Source organism: Thamnophis sirtalis, unplaced genomic scaffold (assembly GCF_051295495.1).
Source record: "Thamnophis sirtalis isolate CommonGarterSnake01/CBP01778 unplaced genomic scaffold, rThaSir2_p1.2 scaffold_2, whole genome shotgun sequence".
Taxonomy (NCBI): domain Eukaryota; kingdom Metazoa; phylum Chordata; class Lepidosauria; order Squamata; family Natricidae; genus Thamnophis; species Thamnophis sirtalis.
In genome coordinates this window covers 164751380-164774457 of record NW_028261382.1, presented here as the reverse complement: position 1 = coordinate 164774457, position 23078 = coordinate 164751380, and the positions used below count along the sequence as shown (strand labels likewise).

Below are 23078 nucleotides of genomic sequence, written 5' to 3'. Positions count from 1 at the left end.
TGGCAACTTGAAGATGTCCGGACTTCAACTCCCAGCATTCGCGAATGCTGGCTGGGGAATTCTGGGAGTTGAAGTCTGGACATCTTCAAGTTGCCAAGGTTGAGAAACACTGCACTAAGGAGAAGAAAAAATCTCAAAATCTGATGGGAGAAAAAAATCTCAAAATCTACAAAAAGGGAGGAAGCAACTCGGGGAGCTTGGCGTGGGGTGGGAGTGAAGATAAATGGGAAACCATAAAAAAATGAAGACGTGCCCACAGAAAAAATGATCAATAGTGAATGAACCAGCTATTGCAAATTGCAAAATTGCAAGTTTGCTGCTGCTGATTGCCGTCAGTTTATTCATTTGTTTAGGATTTTGTTGATAATTTCAGTGGAACCCAACTAAAAGATTGATCTGTGAGAGATTTGGCCTTGTGTTTTCTCCCTCTTCCCCCCCTCCCACACCCCAAACTTTTTGGTCATCTTTCCTTTTGTAGGTTAGGGTTTCTGAAGAATTAAAAGGCTTCTACATTATTATTTTTGTTCCAGACGGGGCCAAGATGGTTCTCTTTTTGCTTTTGGTAAAACTCTTTCTTTTAGAGCTTCTTGGTAAACTTGGTCAGCATAAATAGGCTTGGATGGATGATACTTTGTGTTCCTTTCTTGCTTACATCTCTACTGGCCAAAGGAAGTTGCCTAAGTCAAAGTTCGCTATATATCTGTTTCCTTTAAACGTTTCTGTATCTCTGACTTTCCCATCATTTTATGACAAAGATGGAACAGCTCCCCAGCCAAATGTTATCAACACATTATGTTGATCTCTATGGAACCATGATCAAAATAAGAGGTAAATTGTTATTTATTTTAATCTTTGCATTCAGGAAATGACCATATGGTGTGGAGGGCATCACCATAGTCCTTAAAGACTTGTTTCATTTTTAAAACTATGAAATAAAAGTTAGTCCCCTTGTGGAAGTACTTCTGTTCCTGATATAGTTTCCAATAGATCAATTGAACACTGCAGCATTATCAGACGAAATCTACCAGGCGTGTGCGTGGATTGAAAACACCAGGTCCAAAACAAATTCTTCCTATATGAGGCTAGCAGTCTGATTTTTTCTGTGGAATCTCGCTTGTTTACCTATTCTTATCTGGCCAAGCTTTGGTATTTTGTCTGGCAGGCAATTCCTGTGAAAAGCAGCTGTCCAAGCAAGAAGAGCAGCGTTTCTGGTATTAAAGATCTGCCTGTCTCTGTGTGGGTGTGCGTGTATGTCATGTTTTTAAAAAGTCAGCTCCTCTGGAAATATTTTCTCTCTCTTTTTTCTTTTTTTCATTTTTCTCCTCCCCATCTCTTTTAGGATCAGACTGTCAAAGTTTACATTCATCTCACAGGTTTCAGTATTTACATGTAAGCCATACATAAAATGAAAATGGTGCTTAAAGCCACTTTCTGCGCATTGGGTTGGGAGACATTTATTTATTTATTTATTTATTTGTCTTGTATGCCACCCACTCCCGGAGGACTCCGGGTGGCTCACAAAAGACAAGGGAAAGGGGGAAAATGAGACAAAAACAACATATTAAAAACAAAACCAACATTCACAATTTCCGTGGAGGTAAATGACATGGTAGATCGATAGCTCTCAACAGCATCAGGCTAGGAAAAGTGAAACAGATATGGAACATTCAGGAACTAAAACAAACTTTTTAAGTTTTTAAAGATATATGGTTGTACAACTATTTTCCAGACCTTATTGGAGTAAAGAAGAAGAAAAAATTGGTGGGATAATCAGAATATATGATACAAAATGGGAATCAAAATAAATCCTAGTGGTGAAAAGGTTTTATGTTACTGTTACTCATTACACACAATTTCTGGGGGCATCAATTCAGAAACATACAGTAAATCCCCAGCTCATAATGTCTCAGATCAGCAAACCCCTCTGGTCCCCTGAATGAGTTTAGAAACCCTGTTCAATGCAGAGTTCCAGGTAAAGGTGGGATTTATGTTACACCTATCCCTCCATCTTTGACAAATCTTGGGATGTAAACAGTTCATCTAGTCCAGGAGTCACTAACCTTTCGGTTCTCAATTTTAAATCCTGCAGACCATTAATACGGTTTTTTAAAAAAGATAAATAGTATTTAGTGCAATATAAAAAATGCAAATAATTTTTCTGCTACCAATGGTCCACAAACCACTAGTTGGTGACCACTGATCTAGTCTGTATCTTTAATAATACAAATACTTTAAATTTGTTTCAATTTGAAAGTGTTTTGTTCTATTCCTATTTAAAAAAATATCTCAGATATCAGCAAAATCTAATTCAGGAGGCTCAGATGATAAAATAAGTAATTGTTTCTGTTCCAAAAAAAGAAGAAGCATCCTTCACTGGACATTATCAGCAATGCAGGAGCCAAATGGATGCGTCCTAACCTCACAGTTGCTTAACTGGATCTCAAACTCTCAGCAGTTTAGCAAGTAGCAATTCATCAGCCCCACCTTCAGAACAAGTTGCTTTAACTTGTCCTGGTATTCATCTTGGCTTTGGCCTCAAGGAAGCAAAGGCGCAGCAACAGGAAACCTCTGCCATACTTGCCAGGGATCTGCATACATTCTGATGTCAGATTCCTGGGAGGCTGGGAGGGGACCATCTTTCTCAGCTTTGTTCTTGTCAGGAGAGAAGGTTGTGTTGGACTATTTTCTGCTTATGTATGTTCAGCCTCTTGCACCTTACAATTGAATATGCAGGTTGCTGCCTTATAGCCTAGGCCAGGAAACCAGAATGGCTGGCTGAGGAATTCTAGGAGTTATTTATTTATTTATTTATTTATTTATTTATTTATTTATTTATTTATTTATTTGTCTTGTATGCCGCCCACTCCCGGAGGACTCCGGGCGGCTCACAAAAGACAAGGGAAAGAGGGGAATGAGACAAAGACAACATATTAAAAACAAAACCAACATTCACAATTTCCGTGGAGGTAGATGCTTCTCAGCTCCCCCCAGCCTGCTGGAACAGCCAGGACTTGGTGGCTTTGCGGAAGGCCGGGAGGGTAGTAAGGGTCCGGATCTCAACAGGGAGCTCGTTCCAGAGGGCTGGAGCTGCAACAGAGAAGGCCCTCCCCCGGGGAGTCGCCAGCCAACATTGGCTGGCAGATGGAATCCGGAGGAGACCCAAACTGTGCGATCTAATTGGTCTGAGAGAGGTAATCAGCAGGAGGCGGTCTCTCAGGTACCCAGGTCCGATGCCATGTAGGGCTTTATAGGTAGTGACCTATAAAGTTGAAGTTGAAGTCCAGAAGTTTTAAAATTGCCAAATTTGGAGAGCCTTGGCCTAGACCAGTTATTGTGTGTGTGTGTGTGTGTGTTTAAGAGACAGTTTGTAACTGATGATGAGCCCCTCTTTTCTTATTTAATGTGCAAAACTTGAACTTGACAGCCAAATTTAACCTTCGAGTGAAATATTTACAGCTTCATTAAAAAAAAATGGCCAGCACCCATATTTTAATTAAAACATTAATATTAAATACTGTACAGTTAATATGATTATACATCATGCATTTAATACATTTTCCCAGCCTGTCATGCTAAAGAATTACAACTCTATGGGACCTTTTGGACATGCTTAGGAAAACATCCTCAGTAATAGGACATTTGCCTATATGAACATCCTTCTAGGGGTGCCTATAAGTTTTGCACCTTTAGTTTGGTTAAAGATGGCTTCCCTGACATTTGCACAAATCCTTTCTGGCTCTTGTTGGTCTTTTTAAACAATTTATGTAAAGCCGCATTAACTGTAATTAGTGTTTCTGCCCTGACAGCTTGCTTGTGGCAGGCTAGATCATGAGTTATATGTTTGGGTCTCTCAACTAATCGTGCATATTGATTTTCTGCCTGACGTTAATAAAGTGCCTACAAAAATAACCCACCTGCGTCTCCTGACACTGGTTCTTTGTTCTATGCAAGTCTCCAATAGTCTTGCTTCTAAACATGAGGAAATTGAAATATTTTCTTCCAGGAGGCCTAAATTGTCTTTGGTTATCTTCGGAGAAAATGTTTGCAAAAGGAAGCCTTCCCCCCTCCGTTCCATTTGAGGTTCAGTTTTGCATCATGGAGTTTGTGGGGGATGGAATTAACATTGTTTTGTTGAGATTGTGGTATTAAGTTGAAATGTCACAGGCCCGAGCATTGCTTTGTCCATCTTCAGTTTGAAGTGTTGATCGGTTTGAGGCCTTTTTGGAAAGTTCTTAGTGACTTACTCATCTGCAACTGCAGGATGATCAGGAGAGAGGGAGAGATGGATGGATGGATGGATGGATGGATGGATGGATGGATGGATGGATGGATGGATAGATAGATAGATAGATAGATAGATAGATAGATAGATAGATAGATAGATAGATGGATGATAGATAGAGATAGAAAGATAGACAGAAAGATAGACAGAAAGATAGACAGATAGAAAGATAGATAGAAAGATAGAAAGATAGATAGAAAGATAGATAGAAAGATAGAAAGATAGATAGAAAGATAGATAGAAAGATAGAGTAGATATACAAGTGGATTATTTTTGTCTTGAATGAAAGTTTTCTTAAAGACAATAGAATAAGGGATGCTTCCTACATTCGACAGATGCAATTACACATCTTTCCCATATTTACAAGCATCAGGTTGCTGAGACCCCTTTAAAATATATTTTTGCCTGCCTACACATGCATATTTTATATCTTAGACTACAAGAGTTTTTAACACAGGCCTTTACAAAAATGCTTATATATTTTAAGTTACACAGTGTTTATTAGAAGAATCTACAACTAACAAAGCTATTACAGACTTCATGTGGGTTTGAAATACGGCTTTGTGCTCTTAGAGATGAAATAGTAGTCCCTTAAAAGCAACAGTGCTCTGGTGCAATTTGCAAATTCATATATTATTGATTAATCAATGATAACTGGCAGCCAATCAGTCTGGTCCTGCTAATCGTTTACTTGCCTACAGTCTTTTAAAAGCTAATCTTGTTGTCTTAGCTAGTTGCTTCATTTATGACTTTGAAGGAGTGGTAAACTGCCAGACATACACGTGTTGCTGTTATTTCTAGCTTTCTCTTCATAGTGGCCACAAATTACATTTCATTTTGGGGGTTTTCTTCTAGCAGGAGAACATTATGTTTGTCATCAAACAAATAGTTTTGGTCTCTTGCTTCATGTTCATCCTAACAACAGCCTGCTTCTTTTTTTTTTGTTGTTCAATCTAGAGTCTAGACATTTTCTTCCAATATTTCAAAATACATGTTTATTAGTAGCACAGTCTTTAATTGACAGTTTCTCTCACAGCAGTGTTTCAACCATATTTAAATGTTGGCGCATTATGAAAGCTGGAGATAAAGCTCCTTCTGCATCTTCTTGCAGAAGATGGCCTACATAGGATTTAGTCTGAGGTATTAATTTTTCTCTCTCTCTCTGCAGACGAAGCGGATTATGGAAATTTTGGTTCAAACACCTTAACAAGGAAAAAGAAGGCTCTGGTGACTCTCCGTAATGACAACCTTCGCCGGCGTCCTCATGTTAATATCAGCATGCCTCAAGACTTCAGACCAGTGTCTTCTATCATTGATGTGGATATTCTGCCTGAAACTCATAGAAGGGTACGACTGTATCGCCACGGGTGTGAGAAACCACTTGGATTTTATATTCGTGACGGCACCAGCGTAAGAGTGACTCCCCATGGGTTGGAAAAAGTTCCTGGCATTTTCATCTCACGGATGGTTCCTGGGGGGTTAGCCGAGAGCACAGGCTTGCTTGCCGTCAACGATGAAGTCTTGGAAGTGAACGGGATAGAAGTGGCAGGAAAAACCCTGGATCAGGTGACGGATATGATGATTGCCAATAGCCATAATCTTATCATCACAGTCAAGCCAGCAAACCAAAGGAACAATATTATCAGAAGCAGTCGGATGTCTGGGAGCTCTGGTCAGTCTACAGACAGCACTGCCAGCCATCACAGTTTGCCTTCTTCTCATGTTCTACAGAACTTCCACCCGGACGAAATGGAGAGCGATGAGGATGCTGACATCGTAATTGAAGGCTGCCTGGAGCCACAGCCCATTCCAAAATCTCACAGTCTTCCTGCCGGTAGCCTTTCCCGAATCAATGGCAACAGTCTTAGCCACAGACTACAGAGAGACCTAGTATTCAACAACAGCTTTGGACGAGAAAGCAATGGCAATATTCACAAAATCCTTAGTTCCTTAAAAACTGATCCTCGCCATAGTTTAGTTATTCCCAAAGGAGGCATTGAAGAAGATGGAACTGTGATAACACTTTAATGGATGCTTTTGAGTTTTATTTCTTTCTGGAAGTGCCTCCTGGAACAATTCAATCAATCTACATGCAGAAGAGTGAGAATTGTCACTTGTCATAAATGTTCTGATGTGCGAGAGATGTTACTTTCCTGGAAGGACAATTTTTCTGATTAGACATAAAAGTATTGTCTGGTGTAACCCATGGAAATTGTAAATATGATTTCTGCTTCATCAATTAATCTCAGAGGATAACAATTACGTTATCTTCCAAAAACATACTTTCTGCCACTAGGTAATTGTTTCCTAGCTTTTTTTATACAGAAAATTGACGATTGCACCTACATTTGGAAATGCTGCCTTTAAAGAATGGCTTTCTATCTTGACTATAGTTGAAGGCATGCTGTATTTACTCCTTCCCCTTCCCTCCTTTGGGAATGAAACGTTGACCAAATGACTTTATGTTTGTATATGTCTGTACTGTATGTATAAAATCTTACATGGGTGAGAAATTTCTGTTGCTGGAATAATTTCCTTTTAAATCAGCACCCCCTGCTGGTCATTGATAGGTCTGTCTGCATAAACTTGAGTTTCCTGTTTATTTAAAAAAGTTGCAGCATGAATGCTAGTTTATTAATGCACCACAATAACATGGGATGTGCATTATATTTTTTATTATTAAAATATTTATTAGACCAATGCTCCCGGTTTTGTGACCCTTGATTTCGCCTTCTGATTTGCTGACAGTATTGAATAACTAGAACTTAGAATCCTATTACATCTATGTTCTAAGGTAACAGAAACAATTCCACTAAATTTCTCTAATATTTAGAATTAAAATGAATTCACTGAGTCTTTAATAATTAAAATATTAATTTGGGGGGACCTATATTATATTTTCTAAACCTTGTTGAGTTACCTATCCTCGGAAGTCTAAAATACCAGCAGCATTGTAAGACAATAACAGACAAGCCTAAAAGAGACTTGCTCTCAGCTCTGCTTTTCTATTCTGAAATGCCGCAAATTGTTAAAATGGTTTATAGAGAAAATATGAAAATATTCCTGAGATGCCTAGAAACAAAATATAATTGTTTTACGGTGTATTTTTCTACTTTTAACTGTTTTTGTTATTTACTGTATATGATTGTGTATTAAAGTGTTTCCAAAGGAATGAGCTTGGTTGATTTAATTTAGAGTCTAGCTTTTGTTTATCTTACAGGTAACCTTCTGACCTGAAGTTTTAATAGAAAGTAATTTATTATCATATTTTGAATAAAATTCACTAGTTCTCATTGCTGAACTGAATACAATGACCATCTGTTGCATTTCAGAATTCCAGTTTCATAGCTGCAGTTAAGAAATTCCAGAAATGGTGAGGTGAATTTTGAAATTCTTATGACTCACCTGAACTAGAATGGGGGCTTCAGTGATATTAGTTCTAGCAGCAATACCTGACTAGTTGTGCAACTAAGATTACTTACTATAAATTACTGTGTTGATGTCCGTGGAACATTCATGATCATTTCAGATTGATTGATTGATTGAATGAATGAATGAATGAATTTATATTGCCACCTATTCACACATGGTGACTCAAAGTGGCTTACAGAATATAAAACCTCATTTAAAAAATAAATAATAAAGAATCAAATAAATTAATGTAATAAAATCATCCTCCCACCCTGGTAACAGCAGATCATACAAGGCATTGTAGATAGCCATGAAGGCTACATTGTTTTGATAAATAATTGTCAGAAATTACCGGTAAGTATAAATTGAGTATTTATTTTTTTTCTTGGGATCTTTGCTTTTTAAAACTGTTACAATATAGGTGATTTTTTCCCCACAAAAAAGATGTCAATATGTATTAAACAAAAAATAAAATAAAAACGTTTGTATCCAATTGGCCAGCATGTATCCTTTCTCCTCTCTTTTTCCTGGATCCTCACACACACTGTAAATCTGTTCAAAAGTTGGCAACCTGAGAAAATCAAGGCATTCACAGAGGAACAGGAGAATGAACAGGGAATTCCATCTCCTGTTTCACATACCCTGTTAATTCAAACCAGATGGGCTGGTCTGTAAGAGAGGAGTAGAATTGTCAGATTTTGCAAATCCAATCAGTGCGATTGTTTAAGCCTGATGATGCTCTCCAATTGTGTCCAATTTTCAGCAATACTATGGGGCCAGCTCTTACCTTGTTTTTATTCTAATTATTATTTTTTGCTTTAAAAATAATAACAAAAAGGAACAAAATGCAAACATTCATACATTATTAACAATGTTGTTAACAGAGGCTGTGGCTGAAAATATTGCAGTTATGTGCAATAAACAAACATACATTGTTTGTATGTTGTTGTTTTTTATTTTATTTTTTTGTATCCCCTCCCTTTTTATTGTTAGCCGCCCTGAGTCTCTCTGGAATAGGGCGGCATACAAACTCAATAAATTGAATTGAATTGAATACTATACTGTACATATTCCAAAATTGTCCAGATTGGAAAATTAATACCAATTATTGGCTTCCAGTATCTAATATTTGACAGTAAGCTTGATGATATAGCTACAGATCTAGATAACCAAATCCTCCTACCTTAATTGGAAATTCATCTCTGATGTACTTTGAATCGAAGAACCTTCTAAAACTTTCTAAGGAAAAAGTTTATTTTATGAATATATTTTCCATGCATTTAAGGAGGAATTCTCCACACAATATAAATTAATTTGGGAATAATGTTTTCCCCAGAGGGCAAGGTTTAATGACTTCCACCTAATGACTTCATTTATATGAAGAAGCCTCTTTATAAATTTTATTTATATTACACATTACTGAGTTATAATTTTGTGTACACATATGCCTAAATATTTGAAGGGTTTCATGCAAATACAGACTTGAGATTCTTTAAATGACTAGATAACCAAAGTTTTGCCTGGTAGCATCAAATCCGATTTGGATCAGTTGGAATTTCCAGCTGTTTTACTAAAGGTAACTTTCATTTGCATCAGCTCTGGAATAAAGTCGTGTGACATTTCAGAATAAAAATGTCATCTGGAAGTGAAACCAATTTATATTCAAGTGAATTATGCACTACTGCATAAATCTGCCTATTTTGTCTAATACAACAAGCCAAATCAAGTGCTCCATATAAATACCGAAAAGGATGAAAATGGACATCCTAGTATAGTTCCTCTAAACCAGGCATGTCCAAAGTCCGGCCCGGGGGCCAATTGTGGTCCATTTTCAAATTTTGAGCGGCCCGCAGACTCTTCTCCCCGCCTGAGTTATTTGTTTAGTCTTTCATAAAATAGTTCATTTGCATTTAATGTTCATGGTTCAAAGAATGTCAGGCTGAATGATCGGCCCCTACACATTTTCACCTCACCAAATCTGGCCCTCCTTGCAAAACGTTTGGACACCCCTACTCTAAACAATAAGAAACAGAAAACGTACATTAGTCTTTACTTCAGATGTGGGCACCACATATAATATCTTGATTCATTTTATGAATTTCAAAATCCAATGCTTTTTAATACAGCAAAAGCTTTTTCAGATACTGAAATGATGAGATTGCAGAATGATGAGATTGCAAATTGAGGTGGTGCAGTGGTTAAATGCAGCACTGCAGGCTACTTCAGCTGACTGCAGTTCTGCAGTTCGGCTGTTCAAATCTCACCGGCTCAGGGTTGACTCAGCCTTCCAACCTTCTGAGGTGGGTAAAATGAGAACCCGGATTGTTGTTGGGGGCAATATGCTGACTCTGTAAGCCGCTTAGAGAGGGCTGAAAGCCCTATGAGGCGGTATATAAGTCTAACTGCTATTGCTATTGCTATTGTCTTAATTTTTATTTAAGTCTATTAAATCTACAGCTAGCCTAATATTTCTGCTTGCATGGTTTTTATAAACCCTACTTGATCATTCTCAATAATGAATGGTATCAATTGCTATGATCTATTTGCTAACACTGCTGTTAAGATCTTTGTATCAACATTAATAAGAATGATTAGCATATTGAGTATGAGCTTTACTGATTTTGGTGTAATTGCAATACAAATCTAATTAAATGCCACTGATATGTTCCCTTATCAGCTATCTCATCATACAATTGACAAAAGTTTTGATACCAAAAGATATGTTAACTCATGACTGGTTTTCTTTTGAAACTTGGCTTGAGGCTCATGAATTCATTAGGGCATCTTTTGGAAACCGGACACTACATGTTTTATACCACGCTATAGATAGCCCAACTACTGGTGTTTTACAATCTGCCATTTTTTAAATTCTTTGTTTAATCTCAGATAGTGGGGCAAATTTGTTTTTGTGTATCACCTAAGTGTGGTAGATTTGTATTAGAAAAGCCTCTATATCCTCAACCAATATATTATCTGGGTTGCTATACTGTACACCCTGAATAGAACGTTAAAAATTGACAATGTATTTTGAAGTTTTACATATTTAATCTTTTATCTCTAATAATTGGAATCATTGCCCTATCTTTTGCTTTAAAAGATTAACCAAACTCTTATGTCTTTCACCATTTTCCAAATATTTCTGTCAATCATGTTAACATGACTCTTGTCTTCTGCAATATTGTAGAATTTAGTTCCTATTTCTTTTGTATTTCTCTGTAAAAAGTAGTAAAAGGGGATCTAACCACCTGTGTCCATAGATATTTTATATTTCATTTTCCCTTTTATTTTAATCTTATTTTTGTATGATGCATAAGCAGCCATTCGACCTCAGATCCAAAATTTATATGCTTCCTGCCCATTCAAAAAGTCGGGTATTTCTGAACACAAATGAAAGTTTTGCAAAGTCTCTATCTACATTTTTTAAATTCTAATTAAATTGTAAACACCATGAACTGTTAACAGAGGACCAAGAATATTTTCACAGCTAGTTTAGCAATGAGCTACAAAAACCACAGGTATACACTTTATTACATTTTCACCCAGAGGGATTAAAGAAGCTGCACTTCTTCCAAGCTCACATGGTTGTTTTGGAATTTGCTGCCAATTGTTTTCATATCCATCAGTGCATACACAGCCATTTTACTAGCAAAAGTAAAGCAGTCATGCATGCCTGGGAAAAGCAGCTCCTTAAATGATTGAAGTCAGATGCTTCACAGCTTTCTTGTGCATGTCAAAACACCACTTTCAAAGGATTTTCAGTCCTATGAGCCATTTATACATGCACAAACATTACTTTGAAAGCAACAGTCACATGTCTTCAAAATATAGTCCGTAGAATTCAAAGCAATAATTTCACTAGAAAATTAAGTTTAAATTACATTTCAAAAGTCAACGAGTTAACATGAAACTTTCAACAGTTTTATAACAGATAATTTATTTATTCTACTTATTTATGTGCCATCAAATTGGTGTCAACTCTTAGTAACCATATAGATTTTCTTCATGACAATGGCCTTTCAGATCTTCCATTGGTAGATTCATTGTCACTGTACCTGAATCCATCTCTTCTTTTGATCATTGTTTTCTCTTCCTTCTCTCCTTCCCAGTATTAGAGCCTTTGTTTGTTTGTTTTCACAAAGACACAGCACCTTGTGTTTCTCATGAAATCAGTATCTTTCTGGAATTTTTTTTTACATTTTACAACTGACATGATCAACACAAATGAAGGCCTTTCTATAATTAACGGAACACATACTAACTTATTTTTGGTATTCTTTAGCTTCCTCAATTATCCAACACAAATCAACATTAATGTTTCATGTTCCTCAGCCTTTTCTAAAGCTTGAAAATTGGCAAGTTTTTTTCCATATAGGGCTCTAATCTGTGTTGGATGTTCCTAAGCATTTTTTTTTTTTTGCTAGCATGTGAAATTAAGGATATTGGATGATAGTTTACACACTCTGTTAAGGCTTTTTTTAAATATTAGAACATAGATTGACTTCTTCCAATCAGTTGGCTTTTTGATATTAGAACATAGATTGACTTCTTCCAATCAGTTGGCTACTATGTTTCTCCAAATTTGCTGGCATATCTTACTTAGAATTGTTACTAATTCTTATTGTTGTTTTGCCCTATTTCAGTGGGTCTTCCCTCATTTCTTTAGCCTTCTGACTTGGTAATGACCAGAGTATTGATCTAATGCCATATTTTAATAGTAGAGGTCTTGGTTTAGAAGATGTCATCTTCTAAAGTATTTGGCATCTCTATGGTACAGTATTTCAGTGTATTATATGTGAACAATTCATTTTAGTGCTTTAAAATTCATCAGCTTTCCATAAGTTTTGATTGATTGCATTGTGCAATTGTTGGAAGAAATATCCATGCATGCGCAGAAGCATCACACACCCGCAAACGCACATGAGCAAACCATTGTAAAAAAATATATGGAAATCCACTACTAGTGCTAACTTCCTACACTGTCAAGCCATTTCTGATCATTGCTGCTAGTTTTAATTTTGCTGAAAGTATTAGCTATCCCACCTAGTCTTGTACCTATTAAGCATTCTACCATCTCCCCAAGTAATTAGTGAAAAATGAAAGATTTCAAAAACTGGTGACTTGCAGTGTACTGGCTTCTCCTGAGACTTTTAAAAACTTTCCCACGTGGCCTAGAGTTTGGGAATCCAAATTCTGATCAAGCCGTCTCAACACCAGCCTAATTTAAAGTAACTTGTCATCTCTCAACAGATTTGTACATGTACAACACTGCTAGGAAGTCAAGACAGGAAGGGAAGAAGACGAAAAGCTTCCCTTAGTTTCCTCCACCAACAGTGTTTGCTCAAACGACAACCGTTACCGTTGCAGCCAGCAGAGAATTCTGGGAGTTGAAGTCCACCACGTCTTCGAATCGCTGAGATTGTAAAAAAAAAAAAAATGGCCCTGTGTAATATAAACCAGTGGTCTCCAACCTTGGCAACCTTAAGACCTGTGGACTTCAACTCCCAGAGTTCCTCAGCCAGCAAAGCTGGCTGAGGAACTCTGGGAATTGAAGTCCACAGGTCTTAAGGTTGCCAAGGTTGAAGACCACTGGTATAAACCAAATGGGGGAGTAAAGCAGGCCGGGATATGCAAGCAAAAAAAAAACAAACCCTTCCCACGACTCCCTTGAGGCGGGATCTCTCCTACGTGACCTAAGCAGGCGCTTCACCTCGAAACACTCGCTTTGGCTCCACTCTCTAAAGCAGAACGTGAATGAAAAAGGCGAGCGAGTAACTCCAGTCGCTCAAACTGTCCTCGCTGAGCTTCCGTAGGGGAGGGGAGGGGGGGCGACAATTAAGCTGTCATTTCGAAGGCCTCCGATTTAAACCGCCCCGAATCAGGTGATAAGACGGCTGGGCGAGAGCCGGAAGACGGGAGGGGAGATGGCGCAGGCGGCCGGAGCTCCTTGTGTCATCGTCCCTGAGGAGCCGCCGCCGCCGTCGCTGTCTCACTCCTCCTCGTCTTCCTCGTCCTCGAGCGCTGACAGCGGCCACGTCTCCAAGAGCCACAGCAACGTCTCGGGAATCGGCGACGAGTACGCGGCGACGGGCGATCCATCGCGCGGGGAGTTTCTACTGGCCGCCGCGGCTGCCGACTACGCCGCCTACCTGCTCCCTTCGCCGCTCGAGAACGCCGCCTCAGCCGGGCAGGCGAGTGAATGGACGGGAGGCGCCCGCTTTGAACGCCGGCCGGTTCGCCCGCTTTAAACCTGGCGCGTCGTCCCGCGCCGTCTTCGTCCCTCTCTCCCCCCGCACAGCCTCGTCCTCCAGTTGGTGGCCGTGAGGGGATTCTCCCCCCCGGGGTCATTCTGGCAAGCATTCCGATGCCGCGGTCTTTAGGGGGCCGTAACGGTTTCCACCCAGCAGCGGTTCGACTTCGTGGCAAATCGCTTTAAATCCCAAGCGAGCCAAAAGTAAAAGGCCGTCGGGAAGTGGCTTCACGTAACCGGTGGCCTTCGAGGGGTGTTGCTACTTGTTCCCACCCGCTGCCCCGGTTGAGTTTATTCGGAGGTCTGGGCTCCCCCCCCCCCCCCGCCTGCGCTTGCCGTTTTGCTTGGACTGCGAATGCTTTATTTGGTCTTTTTGTTTTGTCTTTTTTGCAGATCGGGACTTTGGACAAGAGCCTTGAAGATTTATTGATCAGGGTAGATGAGTTTGTGGGAATGCTGGACATGGTAGGTATGATACCTAAAAATGCGTAAGTCGGTGTAAGCCTGGCGGACTTCAACTCCCAGAATTCCCCAGCCAGCAAATTCTGGGAGTTGAAGTCCACCAGGCTTAAATTTGACAAGGTTGGAGACCCCTGTGGTAGACTGTCCTATGCTGTCGGTGTTTGAAAGCAACCTGTGGTTAGGTTAGGTTAGGTTAAAGTTTATTTATATGCCGCCCTTTTCCCTGGGGGGACTCAGGGCGGCTCACAACTTAAAAGGGGGGGGGAGGAAGACAAACTTTTAACATATAAGACAATACATAATTAAAACACAACATTCATACCATTCGGGCGGGTTACAGTCTTAACCCCAGGCCTGACGGGATAGCCAGATTCTGAGGGCTGTGCGGAAGGTCTGGAGGATGGTGAGGGTACGAATCTCCACGGGGAGATCGTTCCACAGGGTCGGAGCTGCCACCGAGAAGGCTCTCCTCCGCGTGGTTGCCAGTCGACATTGACCGGCAGATGGAACTCGGAGGCGGCCTAATCGATGAGATCTAATAGGTCGCGTGGAGGTAATTGGCAGTAGGCGGTCTCTCAAGTATCCAGATCCACTACCATGAAGGGCTTTATGGGTGACAAGTAGCACCTTGAAGCGTACCCGGAGATCGACAGGTAGCCAGTGCAGCTCACAGAGGATAGGTGTTATGTGGGTGAAGCGAGGTGCACCCACAATCGCTCGCGCGGCCGCATTCTAGTTGAAATGAAAGGACTGCAGAAATGCTTTTAGGCATACTGATTGACACTAAAAAGATAATAACAATAGACTTATATACTGCTTCATAGTGCTACAGCCCTCTGTAGATGGTTTACAGAATCAGCATATTGCCCCACAACAATCTGGGTCCTCATTTTATCGACCTGGGAAGGAAGCTTGAATCAACCTTGAGCTGGCGAGAATGTGAGAATCAAACTCCTGGCAGCGAGTAGTCACTTAGCCCTGCAGTACTGCCTTCTAACCACTGCGCCACCACTAAACATTTGTCATAACAATAAAAGATAGTGGTGTTCAATTCTGATTTCTATGCGGTCTTGTAACCTGTTTTCTATATCTGCAGTGTATAGTAAACTGTTGAAATCTACATTTAGCAAATCTAGAAGCATTAACAGATCAGAAGGAAGCCTTAGGTTAATAACAATAACAGAATTGGAAAAGAAACTTGGAGGTCATCCTCTAGCTCAACCGCCTCCTCAAGCAGGAGACCCTGTAGCATTTTGGACAAATGGCTGTCTAATCTCTTCTTAAAAACCTTCAGTGATGGAGGACCAATAACTGTTAAATCAATTTGTATGGGTTGCATACATTCTTTTGGAAGATAACTAGGTTTGTGTACCATTTTAAATGCATTGGTTAGATTTTGTCAAAGCTTATTCTCCCTAACTTGTTAACAGTAAAGTATGTATTTTTTTTCTCTTAGATTAGAAATGATTCTTCTCAAGTAATTAATGAAAGTGTGCCACATATTCATGCAAAGGCAATGGAAATGAAGAAGCTCTATAGAAAGATTGACAAACTAGAGGTATTGTGTTTCAAATGTCAATATTTAGGTTCTCTTTACAAGGCTAATAGAAATTATTTTCAATTTTATTTTTCTTTTGGAGGTTAAGCCTTATAATGTCAGCATAGCAAGAGATAATTAAGTGTATTCTTTGATTCTTTGCAGATCCTTAATCATAATCTAGATAAAAAAAATATTTCCAGCAAGAAATTGAAGGACAACTACTGTATGTTTCTATTCACACTGCTTTCCCAATGTTTTAATGAACACATGTATCTTTGATAAATATTAAAGATAAATGTAAATTTATTTTAAAGATGACATTTCACTTAATCATTGAAACTCAGGTAACATATAAGTCTAATATTAGTATTGCCCAGTAATATGTAAGTTCCTATCATAGAAAATACATTTTGGTATTCAAATCTAATGAATCTCTACATGTAGTCCTCAACTTACAACCTCAATTGATCCCAAAATTTATGTTGCTTAGTGAGACATTTTAAAGTGAATTTTGTCCCATTTTACCACCTTTCTTGCCACGGTTGTTAAGGAAATCACTGCAGTTAACCTAATACGGTTAAAGAAGTTTAATTCTTTTCAGGTTTAGTCCAGTATTCTAATTCAAAACTAGGAAATTAAACCATCTTTGTTAACGTTATTGCTATTTTTTCTCTTTTTCTTTTAAACCAGGCCTTTGTAAAAATGATTGGTAATAATGTGACTGGAATGGAGGAACAGATCATAAAGGCAGAATCAGACCTTGGAAATTTTCCAAATACGTTAAAGAAATTATTGTACACAATCAACGTGCCATCTTTTTTAAATGTAAGTTTTCTTTATTAAGGCTGAAAAGATGCAAGATACAAATTGAAATTAGTTTATGGAGTAGATTATAGAAACCTTAGACTTCTTTAATCTCTATAGCAGGGACAAATCTGATCCAAATCTAGATGCATAACTTCCATAAGCTCAAGGTGGATGATCGATTATTAGGAATTCATAAATTTATGATACATTTACCCCAAATAATTTCCAAATTAACATTCAGTGAGATAGTTATTTTAGATTTTCAAAGAATGTAAAAATGGGGAACAAATGATTATTTTAATCATTATTTTTTCAGGGTGTTCCTTTAAATAAATACAAAGGAATTTGGAGGACAACAAATTATCTGCTCCTGTTGTCCTCCAGAGGAGGGGCTTGGATAAGCATGCTCATTTCATCCACCATGCTTCTTATTCTGTATATAAGACTGATTCAGGTAGTCCTCAACTTAGAATGTTCCTTCAGTGACTGTTCTAAATTACCATGGCACATGGAACAAAGGAACTAACAATGTTTACCCAAAGTTACAGAGGCTTCAGTGCCCCTGTGGTCAGATGAGCAAGTTGGGCACTTGGCAAGTTGCCTACCCTTACAATTGATTGTAGGGATTCTGCAGCCCCCACCTGGTTTTCTTTCTTTCCATTTCACCTGAGTCCCTTGGACCTATCTTCTTCTTGGCCGAGTTCCCACAGGGCTTGGGCCTGTTTCCTTCCCCATGGGTCCCACATCCTTGCGCCTCCTTCCCTTGTCACACATCTTTTCACTTACTTTTTCCGATGATCACCTTTGTGAGGGAGAAGTGGCCAGTCTACCACATGGCCTTCCTACAGTTATCTAAAGCTGTGTGGTACTGCCCTGAAAGTGTCATTTGGGAGCGGCCACAATTATAACAGATAGTTCTTGATAGGCTGCTTTTGTCTACATGGTCTTTCTAACTTGCTACAAGTTAGACCTCTAACATTAAAAATTATACATCTCAGGTCCTCTATAAAGAGAAATCTTTGGCTTGGTCAGTAATCCTCTTTCACCATGTGAAAGAGGATGCAGTGAGATGAGCTATCTTGCTCAACTACTCTCCATTTCCTTTCTGTGGTTTACATGTGTTTATAAAAGCTGTGTAAAGATATTTCCTTGAAATAAATACTTTGAAGGACAAAAACCCATTCACTGATTTGGGAGTTAACCAAATAAAAGGAATAAAGATAGAAAGGTTCCCCTTCTTGATGTATTAGAACCTCTTATAGCTAGTGGTTTACCTAGGCTTGTTTGTTCAGTATGTTTACCTTTGCACTTAAAATATTTTTATTGGACAACTGCAACATTGAAATCATCTGTGCACATTGAGCATGTTTGCATGGCAGACTGACCTGATTATTTACCAAAAGATAAGGATAGTTCAATTAAATCAGGAATAATGAGAGTTATAACCAATAATGGAGGGGCGGGGGAATGTCATATTCCGCTACTGTTTCATAGCAGTTACTGCTATCATTTACTACGAAGGCAACAGCCAACATGGACCTGAGAAGCCAGACTTCGCTTCTGCACCTTTTGTCCCCATTGTCATGCATCTCCTGGCTCTGTGTTTGGGATGGGGGAGTAAGATAATCTGAATGAAATGCCGATTCACTTTTTCAAGTGAAGCAAGTTAGCATACGGCATAGCACATTTCATGATTCAGAGGTTTTTCATTTGCATATTGGAAAACTCCACAATCCCAACAGACTTTCCATGAAAAATAGTGGATACATTTCTGATAATTTGTTCCAGAAATCCCGTATGCACATTGAAATGTATATGTAGTTCTAATCTTTTCAAAGTCTGCTTGGTATATTTCATGGAAGGCACACAAACTTAAGAGGGGCATTTTGTTCAAAACTATTAAATTGTAGGTTCTAAAAAAGTCAGGTGTAAAAGTATTTTGATATGTAGAATTTCATTACAGAAATCATCATCATCGAGGCAAAATCAAGCCCTGTATGAGCCACTTGATCTCTTCAAGACTGAAGACTACTTTCCTTGTCTTGATCAAGGACAATGTATGTGATTAAACTGGAAGTGGTAACATGTAAAGGAGAGTATTATCAGTAAGATCCATGCTGGCCTTTAGATTGTTGCTGCACTTTTTTCCGGAAAACTACAGTGCCTTCTTTGTATGTCCCAGTTTGTCTTCAAGCGCATTTACTTCAGCTGGATTTTCTGTAGAAATAATATACTAGTATCTTAAAGCACAATCTAATATAAAGCCTTAAGTGGCAGCTAATTTTATCAAGAAACGGTAGTATGTACAGTATATTATATAAACTGTAAGTAAATCTAACACTATCCTCTTAATTGAGAGATTAGAGATGGAATGGGACTGGATATACAGGAGGAAGGTCTTCCAGCCATTATTTTCAGCCAGAATAGTTCAGAAAAACCAACCTATATAATTCACCTCTGTATTTCTCTCTCCTGGTATAAGACTAGGGTAAGAAAGATTTTACAGCCAGGTACCAAACTGTGTTCCATGGTTTTCTGGCTAATTCTTTTCTAAGATTAACAAAGTTTATTATGTAGAGACGTAAGTGGGAAAAATAAAGTATACTGTGTTTCCTGCTGTTAATCTCTGTTCCACAGGCATATTTTTGAAATAGTACTTAGAAGTGCAATAAGGAGCAAAATACGTATTGTTGGTAATGATCTTGATTCTGTTCAACACAGCAAGAAGAAATCCACTGGCTGACTAGAGCATAGTAAAAGCAACTTTGTTCTTTGAAGTGCTATATATTAAAGAAAAACAGCAATATGTAGCTTGCTAAGTTGCAGAAGCAACTATTTCATAAAGTTTTTCATGAATATCCTTTTATATAAAACGTGAAATGTTTGATCAGCAAAGCACTTGTTAACTTGTAATTAAGCATTTAAATTTTTAGATTAAAATGCCATTTTAAAGCATGTTGTCCATATCTTAACTACAAAGCCATCTTAAGATTCTAAATGCATTTGAGAAACTGGGTCAAGATGGTTGGCTTTTTTTACAATGTTAAGATGGCAGGGGGGGAAAGTATTAATAGCCAAGTCCCCGCCACAACTATACACTATGAATTAATGGGACCTGTGGGTGGGCAAGGGAGTCTTTTATGAGTTTTTGTCACAGAAAGCTACAGTGAACAGGGTCTTGATTTCTATATTTTTCTTTTTAACGGAGAATATGACATTTTTGAAGAACTATTCTAACCTTTATTCTGAAGTTTGCTTAACCATGGTGCACAAACTGTTGATGTAAAAATGAAATGGAGCTTAGTAGTATATACTAAGCCAGTAACCTGATTTACGATAGGGATAGCTTTATTAAAGGAACATGTGAAAGCTTTATAGAATATAATTTGAGGAATCACCTTTTTCTGCTTGTACCTCCATCATATTATCAGCCAATCATGTCCAGTCTTAAATTACGGGAGACAAATTTGCATTGTTCAAACATTTTGGATTTCAGCTCCCATTAATTCTGGGCTGCATACCTCACTGAAAAGGAGTTCTTGGCACTCTCTGAGCTTGATTATTTGCTTGCAGATGTTTCATTACCTATATGTATTTCTTGGAATTATTGACAAGTGGGAAAATGCTAGTTCAACAAAGAGAAAGTAGGGCTAAATTGATTAGGAAGGTACGTATTTTTTCACTTGTCCTTTTCATTACCAAATCAACATGATTGTGAACAACTGAATCAGAATTCTAGTTTTTAGGAATTTACACTTACTAAGGGTAACAATATAAACCATTTAAGCCTTTTAAAGTTTTACTTCAAGGGGAATACATCCATCATACCTGGTATAAGTACAAGTTGAAGCATTTCATTTTCAGTCCTGACCATATAGCCTTTTACATGGAAGTAACTGCTCATTGCACCTGATATGGTATATGGTAAAGTAGTAATGTCGGTACATACATCAGAAACTATTCAACCTCTCCTAAATCAGTAAACTAAATGTAGGGGAGGAAAGGGGATCATGTGATTTTACTGATGACCACTCAAAAAACAATTATAATTTTTCAGCCTGGCCTCTGGATTCCTCTGTGAATTACTAGTAAGGTATATGACTGGAGAGGAATGCCAAAGACAGCATCAGTAAATAGAAAGGTGCTAGTAATCCTGGCCAAGGTCTGGAATGTGAATTGAACAAGGATATTGTGTAACCTGGTTTAAGGATATGATGCCAAAGTCATGAAATGTCTATTCTAATGGAGTGAAAATATCAATGAATGAGAGGATTATCACTTGACACAAACAATAAATGAAAATATCCTGCAACATGGGAAGTTCCCCTTTTTTGTTTTGATAATTCTTGACTATTCAAAAATGAAGCAGCCAATTAGAGGACCACTCTGTCACCATGAAAATTTGTAAAGTTAAAAAGAAGCATGCAGAGCTCAGACATGCACCAAACCAGTATAACTCAGAAATGTGATTTTCCAGGATAAGGTGTATATAGACTGCTAAAAGCTTAAAGAGCCTCAGCAAAAGGAAAGGTAACACCAGAGATGATCTCAAAGCAGGGATTATAAAATGTAGTGGAAATAAATATAACATGTTTCAAAACTTCCACCAGATTTTTTTTTTAAGTAAATGTTATCAAACTGCAGAACACTGAAATTTCATTATGTTTTAAAATACAAGATACAGATTAAAAGTGAGAATGGGAACAAGCCCAATATTTCACCAGAAAACATATAAGCAGTATTATTACAGAATAATTTTTCATATTCTAGATGTGCAACGTAAAAGTAGTGTTGGTACACAAGCAGGGAAAATCTTGACAATTGTCCATTCTTTGTGTGTTAAGTTGAAGAATAAAGTGCCAGAAGAATATTTGAGTCTCACATGGCTACCCCAACTGAACTTACAACATCCCAGAGGCTAATACCCACTACTCTGGATCAAAACCACTGACAAGCAATTCATTTTGTTACTTTGGTTTAAAAACCAGCACATACAGTTTGAAGTTCTGATCAGAAAATAGTGGGCAAAAGTGAGAAGTATGATGACCCTGTTATGCACAGCCTAGAAGTATGAGTAAGTCTACGCCATGCGTCTCTTGCCATTGCAAAGCATAATTCATGCCTATTGAAGTGGTTTACTGCCACAAATTTAGTGTTGCAGGGACAAATGTTTCTACTTTTAAATGGTATGCTCCAACCATTCCAGAGGTGTTGAGCTTGAAACAACCATCCTATGTTATGAAATAGCTAGTTCAAACTCAGAAAACAGTCCTTTTTGTACCATTATTCAACACTTCCCAAAGGGAGTGCTTTAAGGCCATTAATGCAGACTTGTTTTTATTAAAACATTGAAAAGGAACAAGATCCTAACATGGTAATGAGAAACACGTATAGAGCAAAACTATCAGTCCATATAACTTGCTGCTGGCTAGGTTGGGCTCCCACCAATTAGCTAAGCATTGAAGCAGTAGATACTAAATTACTGCAATATAGCACAGATGCAAAAGCTATGTTTGGATTCACAGATAAAACATTGTATTAATTTTGCTCCTCCATAATCTTGAGTACTTGCAAAGAAATGAACCCTGTGATGATTAAGTTATCTTGCTAGAGACCATGACTTCTCATCCTGCCTTTGCCATGAAAGCCAGCTGAGTGACCTTGGGCCAGTCACTCTCAGCCCAATTCACAGGATTGTTGATGTGAGGAAAATAGGGGGAGGAAGGAGTGATAGATATATTTGCCACCTTGAGTTATTTGTAAAAATAATACAGGATACAAATAATTAAAATGAAATTCAGGAAACTCTTAAGCAAAAGCACTACTATTGTAACAACTCCATGTCCAATGTTGGCAAGAAATCAAAAGTTATACAGTAGTTTTAAAATAACAACAGAAATGACATCCAGTAAGGGTATTTATTCTCCTTTTCTAAAAATAAGACTATACTGTATGAATTTTGACCAAATAGCAGTTTAAACTCCCCTCAGTTTAATCTTGGAGTCTATCATCATATCTTTAATTGGCTGCAGTCCTTTTATTTTGTACGTGGGTTTAGTCAATGTTATTCTTCACTTCAGAATCTAATATTTATCTCAATAATCCTGAAAGATGAAGTGAGAGCCAGGAATGCTTTCAGTGGCCAGATCTTCCAAGTCCTTCATTTCTGCTACATAATTATCAGTGCTAGTACAGGGTGTGACCTTTCAGTTTCTATGTTTCCAGCGATATTAAATTCTATTTAAATATCTCTGCCTTGATATAACTCTTAGAAAATGAGGCTTTGTGAAAGAACAGAAACCAAACCAGTAAACCTTCTTACAATTCTG

General features: G+C 38.1%; 2 protein-coding genes across 2 annotated transcripts in view; both read left to right on the top strand.

Moving 5' to 3' along the window:
* PARD6G (par-6 family cell polarity regulator gamma) overlaps positions 1-8147 on the top strand; it is a 107970-nt gene extending 99823 nt beyond the window's left edge. Inside the window, exon 3 of the mRNA XM_014072509.2 lies at positions 5451-8147. Coding sequence (XP_013927984.1) covers positions 5451-6310 — 860 coding nt within the window. The 3' untranslated portion in view covers positions 6311-8147. The remainder of the gene's footprint in view (positions 1-5450) is intronic.
* A 5361-nt stretch (positions 8148-13508) lies between these two features.
* LOC106553693 (biogenesis of lysosome-related organelles complex 1 subunit 4) lies at positions 13509-19704 on the top strand. The gene is made up of 5 exons (XM_087707359.1): positions 13509-13881; positions 14334-14405; positions 15859-15960; positions 16633-16767; positions 18713-19704. Exons 1-5 carry the CDS (start codon positions 13615-13617, stop codon positions 18812-18814), a joined length of 678 nt encoding a protein of 225 aa, XP_087563485.1. The 5' UTR covers positions 13509-13614; the 3' UTR covers positions 18815-19704.
* The last annotated feature ends 3374 nt before the right edge of the window (positions 19705-23078 follow it).

What these genes read in the sequence shown, in the direction of transcription:
- LOC106553693 (XM_087707359.1), top strand. Translation starts at nt 13,615, where the DNA reads ATGGCGCAGGCGGCCGGAGCTCCTTGTGTCATCGTCCCTGAGGAGCCG. An exon ending in ACGCCGCCTCAGCCGGGCAG is followed by an intron (nt 13,882 to 14,333) that starts GCGAGTGAATGG and finishes TCTTTTTTGCAG; the next exon opens with ATCGGGACTTTGGACAAGAG. An exon ending in ACGTGCCATCTTTTTTAAAT is followed by an intron (nt 16,768 to 18,712) that starts GTAAGTTTTCTT and finishes ATTTCATTACAG; the next exon opens with AAATCATCATCATCGAGGCA.